Genomic DNA, 21,849 nt, shown 5'->3' with positions numbered 1-21,849 from the left:
GAAGAATCTTGTGTCAAACCTCCAAAATTAAAGGAAACCTCCCCCCCGGCGCCCCCAAAACTGGCGCGCCGCCTGTACCGTTGAGCGCACTGCCAACCATCGACCAACCCAACGAGTGAAGAGCCGCAAATATTCGTAAAGCCTGAGAAAATGACACCAGCCAAGGCCTTTCCGAGTCCCCGGACCTCTTCTCATGATGCCATCATACCAATGTATTTATTCTTGTTATTATCGCTCTCACAAGAATCTCATCCAATCCTCTTAAAAAATATATATATCCTTGGGAACGGATAAACATTGACTTCCAATTTGTTTGGCCATATATCCCAACTCCCAATGACTCGTTCATAGCTTTCCCCGCAGCCAACCCCTCTTCTCCTTCCCTTCTTCCGACACCCCCATCTTTTCCACCTTCACATCATATCGCAACAAAAGATGGCTGGAGAGGAGGTGTTCATAGGATCAATTGATCAGGGGACGACCAGCACCAGATTTATAATCTACGATCGAGAGGCCAAGCCGGTTGCCTCTCACCAGGTTGAGTTCACCCAGCACTATCCAGAGGCCGGGTATTGTCATTTGCCAACAGTATCTTACTTTTTTTTTTTTTTTTGTTATTAATCGCTTGTTATCCAATGACTAATTTGATTTTGACAGATGGGTGGAGCACGACCCGACGGAGATCCTGGAAAGTGTCCGAGTTTGCATGGAGAAGGCCGTCGAGAAGGCGGCCGCCGGCGGCCGCCAGGTGAAGGGCCGAGTGAAGGCGATCGGGCTTACCAACCAGAGGGAGACCACCGTCATGTGGAGCAAATCCACCGGCCTCCCTCTCTACAACGCCATCGTCTGGATGGACGCCCGCACCAGCTCCATCTGCAAGTAGATCATTCAAATCCCATTCTTTTAATCCTCTCTATGCACAGATCGTATTATTTTTGGATTGATTGGGAGTATTGATTGATTTGAATTGATGCAGGAGGTTGGAGAAGGAATTGTCGGGTGGGAGGAATCATTTTGTGGAGACGTGTGGATTGCCGATCAGCACCTACTTCAGTGCCCTCAAGATCTTGTGGCTGATGGAGAATGTGGATGCGGTCGGGGAGGCGGTCCAGTCGGGGGACGCCCTGTTCGGCACCATCGACACCTGGCTGATTTGGAACCTCACCGGGGGCTGCGGTCGTGGGTTGCACGTCACCGACTGCTCGAACGCTGCCCGGACCATGCTCATGGACCTCAAGACCCTGGACTGGGACAGGCCGACATTGGAGACACTGCGGATTCCTGTCGAGATATTGCCCAAAATCATCAGCAACTCGGAGATTACAGGTGTGATCGCCGATGGCTGGCCGCTTTCTGGCGTGCCGATCGCCGGCTGTCTCGGTGACCAGCATGCGGCAATGCTAGGCCAATTGTGCCGCAAGGGGGAGGCCAAGAGCACTTATGGAACTGGGGCCTTCATTCTTCTCAATACTGGCGAGGGGGTTGTCAGATCATCCCATGGGCTGCTCAGCACCATTGCTTACAAGTTAGGCCCCAATGCTCCGACGAATTATGCGTTAGAAGGGTCTATAGCGATTGCGGGTGCAGCTGTCCAGTGGCTGAGGGATGGGCTGGGGATCATCCGGACTGCGGCGGAGATCGAAAAGATGGCGGAGTCGGTGGAGAACTCGGGAGGGGTGTATTTTGTGCCGGCGTTCAATGGATTGTTTGCACCATGGTGGAAGGAGGATGCGAGAGGAGTGTGCGTAGGGATCACAAGGTTCACAAATAAGGGGCACCTTGCTCGGGCAGTGCTGGAGAGCATGTGCTTTCAGGTGAATGATGTGCTCAATTCAATGCACAAGGATGCAGGGGAGGGAGGAGAAGCGAGGAGCAAGGAAGGGGAATTCTTGCTTCGGGTTGATGGGGGTGCCACCGTCAACAATCTTCTGATGCAGATTCAGGTAAAGGAAGTCTTTCTTTGATATTATATAGGTTTGTTTCCTTTGGAGTTCTTTGACTGCTTTTGTAAGTTGGTTGTGTTCTTCTGATATCAAGTATGGGATTGTTTGCTCTGTGAGAGGTGAATGGTTTGTTCTAGACTTTTGAGTGTGCTATCTGCTGCTTTTGTTGGCTTTCCTTTTGTACTCTTTGTAGTTTTAGCTTGGCACTTTATTTCTCTACTAGACTTATAATGGAGTTGAGCATGTTTGATTTTATGCATCACTTAGTAGAAGGAGATGACTTGCTTTACTTGTTAAATGTGGATGTGGTTCTCTATTTGCAGTCTTTTTTTTTCCACTTATTGCTTTAAGTATGTTGCGTACGACACTGTCTTTATTTGCAAACATGATTCATCTAATTTTTTTACATCATTATATTTGGGTCTGGTTGTACTGGACATCCATTTTCAGTTCCTATGCTTTTTGTAGTCCTGTTTTATAGCATGACATTGTCTTTTCCAGAGAGTAAATCAAAACTTGGCATTTTCAGTATCCTCTTTGCCTTGACAAAGGAGTTGGTTATATGGGCTCCCTTTCAAAGGAGGATAAAACTATATTTTTCTCAACTAAATTGAGAAAAATAACATAATCCTCTGAAATAAGATTTACCATTACGCGATTAACTTTATATCTGCAATAAAATATAATGGAGGGTAGTATTGATAATGCTCTGCTATGAAGTTTATCCTTACGTAAGCTTTTTACCTAACTATTTTGTAGTGATGCTTGGCACATGGTTAAAAGTTTGGGCTATATCCAATTGGATGTCTATTTTTATTTTTCATATGCATCTGATTCTGGTTAAAAGTTTGGGCTATACCCAATCTTATGCCTATTTTTCATATGCATCTGATTCTAGTCTAGAGATTAAGATGCAAAAGGACTGCTGCTATTCTCACTACCTCCTGTCATATCATCCTTTTGAGTTGATCATGATGTCTAGGACTTTAGATGTTTCAACATGGACAGTTTTTACATAGTTTATTTCATTTCTGAAGATCCATTACATCTGAAAAAAAGTCTGGATTTCTAGTTCTTTGTGAGAGAAAGTTCAAAAGTGTAGGTGGAAAAAAGGAAGATGTTAAAATGCAAGTTAGAAGCTCAAGCTAGTAGGTGAATGAGCCTACAAGATGAGCTAAAATTTTTAAGCTATTTGATGTGAGACTATTCCTCAACACCCCCTCTCATGCAGAGAGCCCCAGGGCAAGATTTTGAATAGTGTGACATGTGGATTAGTGAGTGGGAGGATGGGGGCATTGATGGTCAAGAGGGATAGTGTGTTTCGATACTGTATTAAATTACTACTAGATGCCTGGATTGCTACTACACCTTAAATGCTTAACCTCAGAGTCAAAGGGAGAACTAAGAGTCAAACCCACTTACTACTAGGAGATAAAATGCTATGAAGCTTCTCGAAGATGCCCCACTCCAATGAATTGGTAGAGACATGGGAATCTTATGAGGATTAAGGTAAGATGGCAGGAACTTATGATTTTTCCCTAGTTCATTTATGATAGTCTCTACTTTTCCCATGTTGATCCCTTCCTACTTCTGAACTTCATCCACTTGTGTATATATAAGTCCATGTATCATTCACTATGACCATCCATTTCTCTATGTTAAGTAAAACAAAGTTAACAATGGCCTTGTTCATCGTTATTCCTATTTTATCCCTCTTTTGAAACAATTTTTTCTTGTCATTAGCCATTCCCCAACTCATTCATCATCCCTAACTCCAAAAGCATCTCCTCTATCCATTATCACTCTCCTTATTCTCTATCCCCAATTCGAACTCCATCTCCTCTATCCCATACTCCTACCCTTTCCTTCTCCTTTCCCAATGCCAACCCTAATCTGAATGCCATCTCTTGCTCCAAATCCATCACCACCCCCAACTCCAACCCCAAAGCCATCTCCTTCTTTATCTCTATCTTTAATTCCACCTATTCCACGATCTCTTCCAACTCCTATGATGGAAACATTGTGATTGACAAACAACAGTATGCCAAATTCGGCCTCAGGCCTTCAGCACTTGCATTTTGGGACAAGGCTGTAACGTGTTCAATGTGCGAGTATTTTTCAACTTCTCCTTTTACATGTAGAGACCAAGGGATAAAACCCGAAGAGAGGCGACACATGGATTAGTAAGTGGGAGCATGGAGGCATCGATAGGCAAGTGGAATATTGGATTTTGATACCATTTTAACCATCATTAGATCCCAAAAGCCTTTGGGTTTTTGTGGTAAGTTAATGAAAAAATCTGTTTGTCATCTGAAAATTTAATGGTGATTTTTATGAACAACTAATACTAGTGAAGCTCTATCATATTTAGCTTGTTCTTCAAGAAGTTTTGATGTCTATATTATGCCCTTCACCTGATCTTTTCTTTCATCTTTCTTTTCTCTTTAATTGCTAATGAAGACATACAATCTATTTTAACAATCAACATACTTATTTTGTGAATTTGTTTTGATCATTTATTCTTGTTGTTAAGATTTTGGACTGAAATAGTCATGACTTCCTTTTTCACCATTTTATCTTTTATGTAATGATTGTTGTGTCAGTTCGAAGCTTGTACTAGTTGCCCAGTGGTATGGTTTAGTATGCCCCCATGCCATTCTGTGTTGGGCCTGTACTGCCACACTAGAGAGGGTGGGGGAGAGGGAGAATGGGAGAAAGGAAAAAAGAGAGGGGGGATTGAGGGAGAGGGAGCAGGAGGAAGGGAGGGAGAGAGGAGGGAGGCAGATGGCTGTGGAGGGGTGCGGAGGGGTGGAGGAAGGCCTCCACCCTTTGATTCCCCTGCTTCGTTCGAAACCAAAGTCTCAAATGGGGCTCCTTTCTTTATTTTGAAGAAATCAAGTGAAGTGGGCAGTCCCCCTTGTTGACTTCAAAACAAAAAAGGACCCCCCTCCCATGGGACCCTCATTTTGAATGAAACAAGAGAACTGAAGGACAGAGCCCATCCTTTGCCCCTCCCTGACCCTTCATGGCCGTCCACCACCCTCCACTGGCCATCTGCCTCGCTCTCTCTCTCCCTCTCTCTCCCCTTCCCTCTCTCTCTCTCTCTTCCTTTCTCCAGTTCTCTCTTATCCCTGCCCTTGAATGAAGGTGCAGAACCATTTTGGTCCACCCGGCTATGGCTCAGTTTGCCCCAAATCGTGTGGTTCAGGGTGGTACAATGAATCTTTCTTTCATGTCATGTGTATGTATGCCTATAACCTAAGCAGTTATCTCATCATTTGCAGCATGTTCTGCATGAAAATCCTTGATGATATTCTCCACATACTTTTTGTTTTTTTTTTTTTTAATGATCTTGTAGAATAAAATCCGATAGTTATATGATCTTTTTCTTTGCATATGATGGTTCAATGATCTTCTTTGTATAATGCAGTTATTAATATAATATTAGAATTTGTGGTTTATAGATGAATACAGAAGTTTATATAATATGCAGTGGAGTAGAATTAGGTTCTTATATGTCTACCTGGTCCACAGTTATATGTTATTTGGTATTATGACTAGATCCTGTTGACAAACTTTGTTACCAGCAAAATGATGTTTGCTCATAGATTCAGATTAGTTGTCCATTTACTCGTAAGTTCTATTCTTGATATTTATAGATGAATGAAATATGTTCAGTTAGTTTCATAAATCATTCCTCCTTAGCTTTACTTGGTATTAATACAACTTCTTCAGTTGTTTAATTCTTTACAATCTGAAATTCTTACATGTACATCTGCAATGGAATATGAGGCAAATTTATATTCTGTTCTTGATAACATTTATATATTTATTTTACATGCTTGCAGGCTGATCTGTTGGGTAGTCCAGTTGTTAGACCTGCTGATATTGAGACTACAGCCCTTGGAGCAGCATATGCAGCTGGATTGGCTACTGGTGTGTGGACTGAAGAACAGATATTTGCTGTTGAACACAGAGAGAAGACTACCATCTTCCGCCCCAAACTGGATGAGGCACAGAGGAAGAGGAGGAATGAATCGTGGTACAAGGCTGTGACTAGAACTTTTGATTTGGCTGAACTTGCCATTTAGCTATGTGACTGCTTGCTCCCGACCCATTACTGGCCTCTGTGGAATGTTAAATTCCATGATCTTGATTTTAAATAAAGTTTTCTTTACATTCTTAGACTCAGACTATTCTCCCTGTTATTGGGCTTGTGATAGAAATGAAAATGGACTATTCAGTGCTTTGGCATTGCATTACTATATGAAATGTTGGGCAAAGTCTATTATCTCAGTTATGCAGATGAATACTGAGAGAAATATTTGTTCTGTTAAGGATCTCTGCAGTGTGGTTTTTATAGTTTCAAACTAAAAGAATGAAGATTTGAAGATATTCTGACACCTTAGTTTGTGAATCCTGAAATTAAGCATGCCTTCTATTTTGTATAAGAATTTTTTGTAAGTTTAATGAAATAATTTACTGTATAATTGTTTAAAGTTGGACAATTTGTGAATGTGAAATGTAATGTCCAATTCATGGTGATAATTCTCTGCACTGTGAAATTTCTGAGGTGGTCTAACATCTACTCATGCAAGTAAGGGATAACTCCAAAACTAGAGTTCATTTGCTTTGTTACAACCCTTGTGCAATATCTTTGGTTGTAGTGGGAACACTATGTGCATCAATGGCTCGACTTTGTGAACACCACATTTATGGTGAGAAAATTGGTGGAGTATTGGAGGTTGTGATCTTTTTCACAGTTTGCAGGACCACTTATGATGTTTCTTTAGGTTGTTTATCACATATTTGTTGTTCAACTGTGAATTGAAATCTTGTTGCTGTTCAGATTTGTTAGAAATGAAAATCAATAATATATTAACATTTTCCTCCAATCATTTGAACTAACTGCTATAACTCACAGCTTATTTTTATAGGTAAGGAAAACAAAGATCTGTTGTTCTCTATAATTTGATTGGTGCCTTGAAAAATTAAAGAATCAGATATATTGTGGAACCTTGATCCTTAAGTAAATGAAATCTTTCCGTTGAGAAGCTGGAGTACCAAAGACTCCATGAAGGATATCCTGAGGCCAAATTATGAGGGAAAAAAATTTAAAAAAATGCATTGAAGTTGGATAAAATAGATCTTTTACAAATAACCGAAGTTGAAAGATCTGTGCTGTCAAAGAATTTCTACAGCTGACAATTTAACTAACTGATTAAGAACAGAAATGAGACGAGGTCATGATCAAAATCTCCAAGCCATGGGCATATGCATATCATTGGCCAAATAGTTGATCTCTAGAAAACTAACAATGAAAGAAGTTACCATTGATACATCTTACTGCCTAAAGTTAGTCCAGAGCACTAATATGATCATTAAAACAAATTTTACCGTTTCCACACCATTTCCAGAAATTAAGAGCAGGAAAAAGCAAACAATTTCAGTATCCAAATCCTTTGCTGTATATACAAAGTGGACAATAGCAAGCCTATAGTTTTTGTTTTGTTTTGTTTTGTTTTTCTTATTAGTTTGTAAACATTGGGTTTCATCATTCGCCAAAAATATAGGGATTCATCAACAAAGCAGTCAGAAAACAAAGAGGAGTAAACCAACGGCTACAAACAACCAAAGGTAAGATACAGGCATAAAGGTAAGATGGAAACGGGGAGAAGAGAGGGGAGAGTTACTCGAAAGATTGGTGCGTTTGAGCAAGCTTGGAATTTCTATTTGCTTCGAGTCCTTGAGCAACAGGATCCATGAAAAGGATTGAAAGGAAATTGCAGTCCAGACTTCGAGAGTTCATGTCTTACTTGCTAAAGGCATTTGCATGTCTTTTCAACAAGAAATTCTATTACACCACCTAGGCTAGGAGATCTCATACTTATAAAATTCGTCAAGGAACGGATGCTTCCTCCACAGCTTCTCTAGAAACTCGCATGATCTATTAATGCCTAAAGGTGCAACTCTTAGTTTACAAACTCTGCCTTGGATAGTTTGCTCTTTAGGGACAGGTAAATGGCAGTTTCTTCTTGGATACCGCAATTGCAACAGAAATGTTGAAAAACAGAAAAGAAAAGAAAAGAACGAGAGAGAGAGAGAGAGAGAGAGAGAGTAAAAGGAAATCAAATAATGATATTTCTGTCTGACTAGCAAGGCTAGAAATCGTTGGCTGGAGCTCCTCCAAGGCTAGGAGACCAATCTATCTATCACACCAGCATCTAGCCAACACTGCCTTCTTCAATGTTAATCTAAGGCTTAGCCAGAGAAAGTCCTCCTCCTCTAGGACATCCTTCCACAATGGAGATGCTCACCCTACCACAATATATACACTGCAGAATCCCATGAAATAGATTTTAAAAAGCTCTATCTTGCTTATCATGCCCAAATTGTCTACCTTCGTCCGCATGTCGGTCCTTGGCAAAATAATCTCCAACATTTAGACCACTGCTGTGTTGAGATTCATAAAAGCTAGAACTCCAAGACCACCTCCATCTTTGTCTCAACAAACCATACCCCATCTTACCCACTGAATCTCCTTGCCACTATTTTCAGCCTTTGAAAAAGAATTAGCTCTAGTAGGTTCTAGCTTCAAGATCACCCAATTGAAAGCTTGGTAGAAAGATAAAGATAGGTAGGAAGTGAGGGTGGTGCTGCACTGAGTCATGTTAATTTACTACTTGTTGACAGTTTACACTAGCTATTCAATCTGCTCTTGAGAGTTTGTTGACTGATGGGCATTTCAATTTTCAAGGTGAGTAGTACAAGGCTCCCTACCATGGTACAAGGATCTAAAGAGTGGAAAAAGAGAGCACTTAAACGAAGGCTTTAATTGAACTGGAAACCAATTCGAATAACCTTGAGAATGAAAGCTGCCTGTCATTGGCCATATCTCTGGAGGCCCAAACACTTGAGGGGTTTGGGTATCAAAAACCTTAAAATCATAAACTACTTGAAGAAAAAATTCATCCAATTACACGAGATATCAGGAGCAAGAATAGATTACTAATTAAAATTTTTAATAACGTTTATAAATTCATATTTTAATTCGCAGTGAAAAAGGATCAAGATTGAAGAAGCTCTTCGATAAATATGCTTCGCGAGATCTGGATGTGCGGATCTTCTACTTCACTTGTACGCCAAATGCTGTAGAAGAGAGAGATGAACTCTTTATTCGGAGAGGAAGTAGAAGCACCATTGAGATTTGATCTCAAGGCTTTGCAGTAGCCCACACACCCCTACAAAGGGAAGAGGCCAAGAGGAGAGAGATGCCAGTGAAAGGAGATGCCAAGAGGAAAGGGAACGCCCACACCAAGAGATCTCCACGCCTAGCCCAACAATTGATTGCTCTTTCTCTTCTCCACTCCCTTTTTTAAATAGGCAAGAGGTCCTAGATCAAATCAAACTCCTTTAGGTGCTAGAAAAAGGACTCTCCATGTTTGAATCAAATCCAAACTCCGAAAAGCACAAAAATTTCTAATACAAGTAGGAAAGGGGTCTCCTTTCATTATGGTGCATGCCCAAGGGGATGGGGCTATTTCTAGCCCCTTTCCAACCATCTAGGCTGGCCCATAAAGAGAGAAAATCTCTGAAAAAAATGGCTAAGTGCACCAAATCAGATTTGATTCAGATTTGGATTAATTCGAATCCAATTCGAATCTGATTCGAACCAATTTTGAAAAGACTGCAGATCCTAATCCAATTAGAATTCTTGTCCAAGTCCAACTTGATAAATTAACCCAATCAAGTCTTAATAAAATTAGGTCTAATTAAATTAGATCTGATCTAAAATAATTAAGACTTAATTTATTCTCTCATAATTACATGAAATATTGATTTGATCAAATTTATCTCCAAAATCAAACCCGCACCTCATGCACAATGCTAGCTGAATATAGTTAGTGTTTAATTCTGTATGACCTACACTTAATTCTTAATTAAGTTAATTTACATATTCAATCAAGTCTCATATTTTTAAATTGAACATATAAATATTCGGTCAATTCTTTTCTACATCGTTTGACTTTTGTGCGCGACTCAATAAATTCCAAAACTAAATTGGTAGTATAGAAATTTCTTCCTATACTAATCGAAGTGATCATCTAGCAATAATACCTAACATCCGGATAGATCGAATATTTATAAAGCAATATTCAAGAACCTCGACATATGGTTACCGCATAATTCATTCCTTTGATCTCCTCAAGATGACATAGGGTTTAACTATCAATCCTGAAACAGTCATCCATATTGTATTTCAATATTTCAAATCTGTCAAATGAATTTTTCTGACCAAAGATTTACTAAATTGAAATACAGTAATGTATTAACTCCTATAACTCAAAGGGATTAATTCCATCTTGATCTACACATAGACTTCGTAAATACTTGACTGTACCCAGAGCCTTCCGTCACTGTATTATAAATGCAGGTAGTCTGGTACTTAAGCACAGTGAGTTACTTGCAAGTCACTATGATGATATCAGGTCTGAGGGATATTTATGTCCATATGCTTCACGAGCTACTCTTAACAACAAAGCGCTCAGCAGGTGAGTCACTTATTTAGTGACGATGTACTCCTATATCTCACTTATATGTCATATCAGTATCTTTACACTCCTTGGTTACAAGGACAACCAACTTATATGGCATACAATGACCTATACTTGATAAACATCATCATCCCTTAATGATATATCATTTGGTCGTGAACATATTTAAGAACTATTTGATAAATCCTTCTTTATTGATTTTCATATAGTTCTAAAGACTCTATCACAACACGTGAGTTCATATAAGGAAGATGTTCACCTTGTGATGAAAAATATTAAATATTTTTTATTAATTCATAATTCATATACATATTATAAAGAGCACAATCGTCAAAATGATTAGCTTTAGGACATATTTTCTAATAATTCTCACTTGAACTAAAACCAATTAGTACAGTATCTAATACCCATCTTTCATTTATGTTCATCAAACTCTTTGATTCTAAGAGCTTTAATAAATGAATTGGCCAAGTTTTCTTTTTCGTCGATCTTCTGAATCTCGATGTCACCTCGATTCATGATCTCTTAGATCAGATGATAGCGACGTAGAATATACTTTGTTCTCTGGTGGGACTTCGGTTCTTTCACTTAAGCTATGGCTCCAGTACTGTTGCAGTACAGTAGAACATGACCATCAAGGGAGGGTGCCACTCCAAGCTCGTTGATGAACTTTCACAATAAGACAGCTTCTTTTGATGCATCGAATGCCGCGATATATTTCACCTCATAAGTTGAGTCAGCTATGATGTGCTGCTTAAAATTTTTTCAGTAGATCGTTTCTTCATTTATGATAAATACATAACCTGACATGCTCTTACCATCATCATGATCTGACTGAAAGCTAAAATCAATATATTTCATAAGTTTCAAGTTAGTGTCTCCATAGATAAGTCATTGATCCTTAGTATTTCTCAAATACTTAAAGATTATCTTTACAACCTTTCAATGATTCTCATCCGGATTAGACTGGTACCTATTCACTACTCCTAGTGAGTATATCACATCCGGTCTCATACATGTCATGACGTATATGATAGATCTCATCGTCGAAGCATATGAGATTCTAGTCATATGCTCTCTCTCTTATGGAATTGTCGGACAATCTTTTTTAGAGAGTAATTTTATGATTTATCGAAAGATAGTCTTTCTTGAAATTCTCCATGCTGAACTGTTTTAGTACGGTATCTATGTATGTTGATTGGGACAATCCAAGCAGCCTCTTAATCTATCCTTATAGATCTCCATCCCTAGGATATAGGATGCTTCTCTCAAATCTTTCATAGAGAATTATGAAGATAGTCAAAGCTTTATACTTTATAAAGCAGGAACATCATTCTTCATTAATAATATGTCATCTACATAAAGTACAAAGAAGACTACTGAACCATTAGCTCATTTATAAATACATAGTTTTTCTTCGTTCTTAATGAAGTCACATATTTTGATCACTTTATCAAAATATATGTTCCAACTTCGAGATGCCTGCTTTAATCTATAAATAGATCTCTGGAGCTTATATACTTTTGATTCATCTACAGATGTGAACCCTTTAGGTTATATCATATATACCTCTTTTTCCAGCTCCCCATTGAGAAAAATAGTTTTGACATTCATTTATCAGATTTTATAATCAAAGTGTACTGCTATCGCAAGCATAATTCGAATGAACTTAAGCATTACCACAACAGAAAATATCTTATCATAGTCAATACTATAATCCTTAGCAACCAAATGGGCTTTATAGGTCTCCACCTTTCCGTCTATATCTTATTTTTTTTGAAAATCTATTTATACCCTATAAGTTTAATCTCTTCAGATGGATCAACAAGTGTCCATATACTATTGATCTCTTTAGACTCCATCTTGAATTTCATGGTCTCTAGCTATTTCTCAGTGTAGGACCTTTGCATGGCATCTATGTAGATGATCGGATCCTCGTCGTTCTCATCGAGTTCAATAAGATCATCATTTCAGATCAAGAAGTTATAGTATCTGTCCGACTGACGCGATACTCTACCGGATCTTCTAAAAGATGCCTCAACAATGGATTCTGGATTTGATCTAATCAAATCTGATTTTATATTTTCATATCTATGTTGGTACTCCTATCTGTTGAACTTCATCAAGTTCAATTTTAGAGGTATCGATTCTTTCACTAAGAAACTTCTTTTCTAAAAAGACTGCCTTATTACTGATGAATAACTTTTATTCTTCAGTAAGGTAGAAATAATACCTTTAGTTTCTTTTGGATACCTTAGGAAATGACACTTTTTGAACTGTGGTCTAAGCTTTTCAGTATGCAAACGTTTAACATAAATTGGATAGCCCCAAACCCTATGGTGAGAGAGTGTCGGCCTACATCCAGTCTATATCTCATATGATGTTTTAGTGACTAATTTACTCAAAATATTATTCAGAACATAGCACGCAGTCTCAACAGCATAACCCGAAAAGGAGATCGATAAATTTACAAACTCCATCATGGACCGAACCATATCTAATAAGGTTCGATTCTTTCTCTCAAATACTCCATTATATTATGGTATTCCAAGAGGGATCCATTGTGAGAGAATTTTATTCTCTTCTAGATACATCAAAAACTCATTGAAAAGATATTCATCCCCTCGACCAGATCAAAGAGTTTTAATACTCTTTTCAGTATATTTTTTTATCTTATTATGAAATCATTTGAATATTTCAAATAATTCAAACTTGTGCTTCATAAGGTAGATATGCCCATACCTCGATAGATCATCAGTAAATGTAATGAAGTAGTAATACCTTCCTCTAGTGGCTATATTTATAGATCCACATATATCATTATGTAGTAGACCTAGAACATCACTGGTTCATTCATAATTTTTAGTAAAATATGACTTGGTCATCTTTTTAAGAAGACAAGACTCACAGGTTGGTAATGATTCACATTCATTAATATCGAAGATTTTTTCATTAGTTAACCTGTTTATCCTATTATTATTTATAAAATCAAGCTTATAATGCCAAAGATAGGTATCCATAACATTATCTATTCTAAGACGTCTGTTCGATGTGTATATTACACTAACAGACTGTGATAATATGTAAATATCATCTTTTAATTGTTCATGCATAATTATGACATCATTCATAATAATATCATAGTAATTTTTTTTTATAAAAGAATTATAACCATCCTTGACCAAAAAGCCTATGGAAATAATATTCATAAGGAAAGATGGATAATAATGACAGTCATCTAAATCAATGGTATTTGAATTAAGAGCAAACTGAATTTTTTCTATAGCTAGAACTAAAACAGTTCTTCCATCTTCAATATTCAGAATTATTTGCTCTTCTCAAATTCTCTGCTAATCTGAAGTTCCTGCAATAAATTATAGATATGAATCGGACTTTCAATATCCAATACCCAGGTAGTAGTATCACAGATAAAAAAATTATAAGATGTTATTGTATAGGTACCTTATCCCACAATGCTTTGCTAATTTCTCTTTCTAGGTCTGTCCATTTCTGTCTGACTCTTGTTAGCCTTAAACTGCTTAGGTTCAGTATGGTTTTTCTGCACCTTGCATTTTCTTCCTCTCTCAGAGGATCGATGTCCAGTTGAGGACAAATTTTCAAGTGTGCCAAAGGATTTGTTCAGTATTTGAAGTATCTCTTTTGGCTGAGCATCATTATATTTACAACTAAATTCATTACTCATAGCTACCCTAATTATACAACATACTATCATATAGTCATTAAGCCACTTTTGATGTCTAAATACTTATGATGCTTCAAGTAAAGAGACCTTTCAACTACGTGCAGCAATTATGTGGACTATAAATAATTTTTTAGTTTATGACTACTTATCTGGTTGGTGCACCTACAGTCATTATGCATGTCCTTGTTGCAATGTAGATGCATACTCTAAGTGTTTGACACATGAAAAGAAATTTTACTACATGGGTCATCGTCATTTCTTAGATATGTCATATAAATTTCGATATAATAGAAAATCATTTAATGGGGATAAAGAATTAAAAGCCGCACCACTCACACCATCTGGATCAGAGGTGTTAAATCAACTTACGAATATTAAGTTTACTCTTGGCAAGCAGAGCGAAGAAGTTAGTGCGGTTATAAGAAAAACATGGACAAAGAGAAGTATTTTCTTCAAACTTTCTTATTGGGAGTATAATCTAGTACGTCATAATCTTGATGTGATGCACATAGAAAAAAATCTATGTGATAACTTGATCAATACCTTATTGAATATTAAAAGAAAGTCAAAGGACAACTTGAATATATGTTATGACCTACAAGAGATGAATATCAGATGAGAGCTATGGCCTTAAAAATGACCATCTGGAAGAACATGCTTGCCGACTACTTATTTCACTACATCTCCACATGAGAAAAAACTTTTCTATGAGGTCTTGGAGAATGTAAAATTTTTAGATGGATTTGTATCAAATACCTCACGATGTATTATCAAACATCATAAATTATCTGGACTTAAAATCCATGATTGTCATGTTTTAATGCAATAACTTCTTGCTATTGCATTATGTGAAACTTTGCTCGAGAAAGTAACATCAGTTTTAATTGAACTTCATAATTTCTTTTGAGAAATATGTTTCAAAACTTTAAAAGTGGATGAACTTCAGTTACTTGAATCGAATATTGCATTAACACTTTGCAATATGAAGAAGATTTTTCCTCCATCATTCTTCACAATGATGGTCCATTTGGTTATTCACTTGGCATTTGAGGCTAAATTGGCTAGACCAGTTCATTATCGATGGATGTATCCAATTGAGAAGTAAATAATTAGTTTTAAGCTACTTTATCTTTTTGTATTGTAAAATCCATGTATCAGGAATATAATAGACTTTTATAATTTTTCTTCACTTAGGTATTTATCCACCCTAAAATCCTATGCTTGTAATCAAGCACATCCTAAAGGCTTGATAGCAAAGGCATATCTAATAGATGAGTACCTAACATTCTATTTTTGCTACTTACAAAGTGCTGAAGCAAGATCTAAGCAATCGATTAGAAATCATGCTAATATTGATCCTGAAAGAGTTCAAGGTTCATGTCTTTTTCTTAATGTGGGCCAACCATATGGTACTATCAAAGAATTTTTATTGGATGAAAAAATGTGGATACAAGCACATCGATATGTACTATTTAACTGTGACTGTAGTATAGTTGAATCTCTCAGAAAGTAAGTGGTAGAGTTTTTATCTTTATTATATAAAAAGAAAAGTATATTAGATTAAAAATTATCTATATTTTTATCTATGCAGAGAGCCCAATTGTGTAATCAAGAGGCAAAATCGGTGACGTCGCTTGACACAACATGAGATAGATCGCCTGCATAATGAAAATTTTCACATATGGTTTAAAAAGTATGTAAGTATTTTACTACTACTTTTGATTATAAGAAATAATAAAAAATCAATTATCTTTCTATAAGTTATGAGTATCTCGTTAACAATATTTTGCATATGGAATAAGATTGATTGATCCCTACTTTTTTCTTAATGAACTAGGTTAAAGATTTTGATAATGCAAGTGATGGACAAATTACGGATGATGTACTATCACTTGCTCGAGGTCCAAATTATATTACAAAAAAATTTCATACTTTTGATATGAATAATGGCTACAAGTTTCGAACAAAAGAATATAAGAAGGATATGAATACTTAGAACAATGGAGTCTTGGTTACTGCAAAGACACTGAGTTATGCAAGTACTAGTGATGCAAGGCCTGTAATAGGAGATGTCATCTATTATGGTTTGTTAACAAATATTGGGGAGCTAAATTACTATGATAGATTTAAAGTTGTTGTATTTAAATGTGATTGGGTTTATGTGACTTGAGGTGGAGGACTAAAGCAAGATGCGTTGGGGTTCACACATTAATTTTTCTCACTTGATTCATACTGGTGATCATTTGAATGATGAACCATTTGTATTTGCCTCTCAAGCTCAACAAGTGATATTTATCCAGACTATGAAGATCGAGAGTGATTTATTCCTATACCAATAAAACCAAGAGACTGTTTTGATGCACAAGAGGAGTATGCTAATAATGACATTGGAATAGGCATAGAGAATGATTTTCAAACTTCTATTAGTTTAATAAATGCTGTTGTGATAGAAAATGATGACATAAGTTGGGTGAGAAGCGATGTTGAGGGAGCCATTATTAATATGAGATGAGCAGACCATCTTGTTGTGATGATGGATTATTTTGTGATTCAATGTAAATTATTATTGTTGTTGCTAATTTCAAATGAATATATATTTGTAATGATTATGAAATTTTGCTTCATATTTAAATTCACTTCCTATTGAATTATTTAACTTACTCTTTGATGCATAAAATAATTCACTTTATATTATATAGTCTGTTGTTTGAGATCATATCTATTTTAGATTGTATATAGATTATCATGACAAGAAGAAGATTGAGGAAGGTCACAGTTCTGCATTCATCGCAGGACCAACAAAAGTTTTCACAATCTGATGGTGATCATTCAATCTATGCAGATCCCAATCATGGGAATCAATCGAGAGCTTTAGAAGGAGAGCCAACTGATACATCTAGTGAAATTAATTTTTTTTATATATTCAAATTATATATGATTCAATTTGCATCTTTTTCATCATAATATAATTATTTCTTTGTTTTGTTATATTTTATATTTTTTTAGAGCATAGGAGTACACGAGGACCTACTCTGCTAGCTATATTTGGAATCAGTCAGAAGAAAGAATTATTGTGCAATTTAACAAACATGATCAGCCCATTGGAACAGAAGGACAAGTTCTTGCTAGTTTTTTGGGCATTATGGGAAGGAATCCTGATTAGCTTTTATTCATATTCCGGATTGGAGAATATTTCCTAAGAAGAATAAAAGATAGTTATTAGAGTTTATTAAGATAATAGACATCCATTGTCAATTCTAGTTTCACTTAATTATTAATAATTTTATAATTTATTGTTGTATATATCTTGTAGACTAAATTTTCATTCCCTCAGCATGGTGAGAAATGGATATTAAGATCTTTAGGGAAAAAAATGGAAAGATTATAATTGTGAGTTTAAAGCTGAATATTTTGAAGGCTATAGAAATAAAGATGATGTTTTAAGTAACAAACTTGATCACATACCAAGGGATCAATGAACTGCCCTCGTCAATTACTAGTTTTCAGACAAAACAAAGGTGATATCTTAAACTGAAAATAGTATTCATACTCAAGCAATTATTTTTATTTCTATATTTCTTCTCCAATAATTTTATATTGATGTCTTTCTTCTAATATTTTTGTACAATGTCAGAAATGAAGTGAGACAAATAGGAAAAATCGATCAATACTAAAAATGGCACATGCTGGGGGATCTAAAAGTATTGCATGGTTGATGGCAGAAAAGGTATCATAATGTATTATTTTTTTTCTTTTTTTTAAGCATATATAGCTCTTATTATGGCCACTATTACTACTAAATTTGAAGCTGATTTTTTAAATTATTATGCAATTGGATTGATATCTTGAAATAGAGCTCACTCTAGTATTGCATTCAAAGGTTTTAGTTTCAAAATCATGATTTAATTCTATGTTAGGCTAAGGATGGAGTTGAGCGATCAAGAGCACATATTTTCATTGAAACTCATTAGCAATGCAAGGATGGGAGGCCCATTGATGAAGAGTTGGCTCGAATAGTTGTAAGTTTTTTGACTTTATCTATCTAATGTGAGTTTTAATTTGAGATTTTTTTTTATAATTTTATGCATCATGATAATGATGCAATTCTCTTTTCTTATAAGTTTTTAGGATTTGATGAAGAAAAAGTTAAGTCAACCTTATAATTCTATTGAACAATCCCAAGATACTATAGCTTTTGAAGATGATATATATTCACAAGTGATGGGACCAGAGAAGAGTAGCCTAGTGTGGGGTTTAGGACTTGATCCAACCCCAAGTAGCTTATGGGGTCCAGCATCTCATCACCTGGGAGCAAGTTTAGAAGATAATGGAGCCTCTGAGAAAGTAAGTTATTGGAGGAGGACATGAAAACTATGGAACAATGCCACACTAATGAAATAAGAATGATGAAGGAAAATCAAGCACAGTTAGAAGCTAAACTTGCTATGATGAAATCATTTTTAGGTAGGTATTTAGCTCCTAAAGTTACCATTCCTTCCGGATCAAATAGAACAACTAATGAACAGGTAATTTTTCTTGAAGAATCTGAATTTATTCTTCTTCAACTAGGCAAGGCACTTGTAGGTAATAATGTTGTTCTTACATTATTTTTAAATAGATTCCTGATACCTGTTGTACTCATGAAGTAGTGAATGCACAAAACCCCCCAATATTTCACATGCCTCTTTTTACTCACCAAGGTAATAATATTATGTTAACTTGCCATAAAAATGATTCTTGATGCATATAATCTTATTGTTTTCATAGTATTTTTTTGCTAATGATAGTAAATTGAAGATCATATCTAGTTTAGATTATTTGTCTTATGAATTTATACTTTTATTATTTACTAAATTAGTGTATCATGTGAAGTTGGAATTATTCTCTATCTACTCTAACATATTAAAATTTCACCGTGCTTGGCTAGATGATAAATTGTAAAAGGTCACTATTCCACATGGACAAAATAGATATAGTAAACTTGGCTGTCTGTTTGACTTAATTTAATGAGTGTTACACAACAAGGTATTAAGTGGCATGCAGCTTTTTCTCTTTATTAGCTCAATTTTTTTTCTTTGTTAGGGGATCAATAATGACAAATCTTTAATACTCCTAGTACACTATATTAAACTCTAATGCGATCAGCATATAATTACCTGCAATCCATTCTGAAAATCCATAATTGTTTGTCTTCCTTTTTCATGTAGACTTTTTTGCACTCAAAAGATGGTACCTGTTGTGTCTCATTTTCTTTTTTCTCATTTATTTTTTCTCTTTTTTCTTTTTATATATGTTTATCTTCTCATCAAGAATGAAATTGAGGAAAAGTGCATAACCTAAATATCCAAAGCCATTTTATCAAGCTCTGTTCAATCAAGTATCCTTCAAAGTTAAATAAGATGTCATACTTACATTCTATCTAAGACACTCTCTAGAGAAGGCCAGAATTTTTGTTAGGTTGTGAAGCATTATAGGCATATCTGGTGAGTCATTGTCCCCAAGAAACTTGAAACCCATTTTCTGAAGTTTTGATTGGAAGAAATTGCTATTCTCACGAATGCGTGCAAGTTTCTGGGCCCCTGATATAGGCTTACAAGGTCAACCCTTTTTGACACTAGATCAGATGTGCTCTCTTTTGTGCTAATGACTTGTAATTTAATGTCAAAGACAGAGGAAACAAACATCATTATCTTAAAAGAAAGAGAATGGATACTTTATTAATTTCTCAGATATTATAAGAGAGTGTTGATGTCACGCCCCCGATCCGAGATTGTGAATCGAGGGTCGCGGCAACCACCGCATACTCATGAAGAACTCTCTCCATAAGCATGCAAGGCATCTCATCACGATATCAATGCATCGCAGCGGAATAAATTCAAATAATTATTATTCAACTATAATTCAAATAATTAAATCAAATGTCTTATATCTAATAAAATTTTTCGCTAAAAATAATAAAAACAATAGATCTAAGTTCAATGAAGTTGACAATGCTAAATCTCGCCTCTAAAAGCTCTGTCCCAATATTTCTTCCCATGCTCGAAATTAATTATCTGAATCTGAAAAATAGAAAGAAAAGTAATGAGCTAGACAGCCCAGTAAGTAACAAGTATCTCTACCAGATATTCGGATATTATTTAATTTTCAAGAACAATGCTGCAAATAACATAAAAATATATTTGATGCTGATTTAATGCAAATCCAATAATTTCAAATATTTACATATAATAAATCCGATTCGATTCAAAACACTCGAAACTCAACAGCCTCGACTATGACCAACGTTTAACCCCCATTGGCGGGGTCCACAGAATACCAGCGCACAACCCCCACTGGCAGGGTCCAGAAATACCAGCGCACAACCCCCACTGGCAGGGTCCACAAATACCAGCGCACAACCCCCACTGGCAGGATCCACAAAGTACCAACGTATAATCCCCATTGGCGGGGCCCACTGAAACATAGTTAGGCTGAGAGCATAAATCCGATCTATATCAAAACACTTAGTACCACAATATATATCATAATCTTTCACTAAACATGTGCATAAATCGATATACCATAACATTTCAAAAGCACTTTTCTTTCAAAACATAATTTCATAAATCATGCATAATTTCAGAGAATAATTATTTATTTTCAGAATAAATATGAAATATCTCGAGAAGATGATTCATTACTTACCTTTCACGGAGCACTGAATGAACGGATCGACTAACTTCTAGGAGATTCTTCCGTACCTATTATCCAAAATTATATTTTTATATTAATTTTTAATTCAAAATTAAATCTAACAAATCCCAAAATCAAAATCTCGCTTAAAATCAGACTAGTCTCTAAACTCGATCAGAATCATCAGATGAAGCCTTCCCCTACGCTAATCTTAGAAGGATGACTTTAGAGAGAGAGAAATCCATCAGGAGAGAGAAACAGGCTAGAGAGAGAAAATTTTAGAGAGAGAAAGTAGAGAGAGAAAGTCCAATTCTAGAGAGAGAAAATCAGGGTTCAGACTGAAAGAAGAGAGAGAAACTCTCTCTCTCATCATTTTTTTATTTTTTTATTTTATTTATTCACTTATTTATATATATATATATATATAAGTATATATATATATATATTTACATATATATATATATATATTTTGTTATTATTATTATTATTATATTTATTCTTTTCTCTTTTTTTTTTCTTTTCTTTTCTTTTCTTTGCTTTTCTTTTCTTTTTCTTTTCTTTTTTTTCTTTTCTTTTCTCCTTTCTTTTCTTTTTCTTCTTTTCTTTTCTTTTTCTTTTCTTTTCTTTTTCTTCTTCTTCTTCTTCTTTTTCCTTGGTTCCTTCCAGGCCGAACAGGGGACGGTGGGGGTTCTTCGGCCTTGACCGGCTGTTCGGGCCACGGCCGCTGCGGCGGAGGCCGGCAACCGACGGGAATCACTCCCCCGGTCATGGAGGAGGGTGGCCGGCGATCAATTCCGATCGCCGGCGCTGGAAACTTCAAGGAAAAGAGACCCAAAAATAGAGGTCCCTTTTCCGATCGAAAATCGGCGACTTTTGTCGCCGGCAGCCGCGCACAATTGCACGGGGAGGAAGAAGAAGAAAGAGGAGAAGAAGAGGGGAAACTTACCTTAACCTCCGGTGACCTCGCCGGCGAGAA

General features: G+C 36.2%; 1 protein-coding gene across 1 annotated transcript; it reads left to right on the top strand.

The window, feature by feature from the left end:
• The first annotated feature begins 314 nt into the window (after nucleotides 1-314).
• On the top strand, nucleotides 315-6,208 carry LOC105033796 (glycerol kinase). Its single transcript, XM_010908715.4, has 4 exons — nucleotides 315-569; nucleotides 658-879; nucleotides 977-1,943; nucleotides 5,792-6,208. Exons 1-4 carry the CDS (start codon nucleotides 436-438, stop codon nucleotides 6,032-6,034), a joined length of 1,566 nt encoding a protein of 521 aa, XP_010907017.1. The 5' UTR covers nucleotides 315-435; the 3' UTR covers nucleotides 6,035-6,208.
• The last annotated feature ends 15,641 nt before the right edge of the window (nucleotides 6,209-21,849 follow it).

Source organism: Elaeis guineensis, chromosome 1 (assembly GCF_000442705.2).
Source record: "Elaeis guineensis isolate ETL-2024a chromosome 1, EG11, whole genome shotgun sequence".
Classification (NCBI taxonomy): domain Eukaryota; kingdom Viridiplantae; phylum Streptophyta; class Magnoliopsida; order Arecales; family Arecaceae; genus Elaeis; species Elaeis guineensis.
The sequence above is the reverse complement of the archived record's forward strand: the minus strand, read 5'-3'. Positions and strand labels throughout refer to the sequence as shown.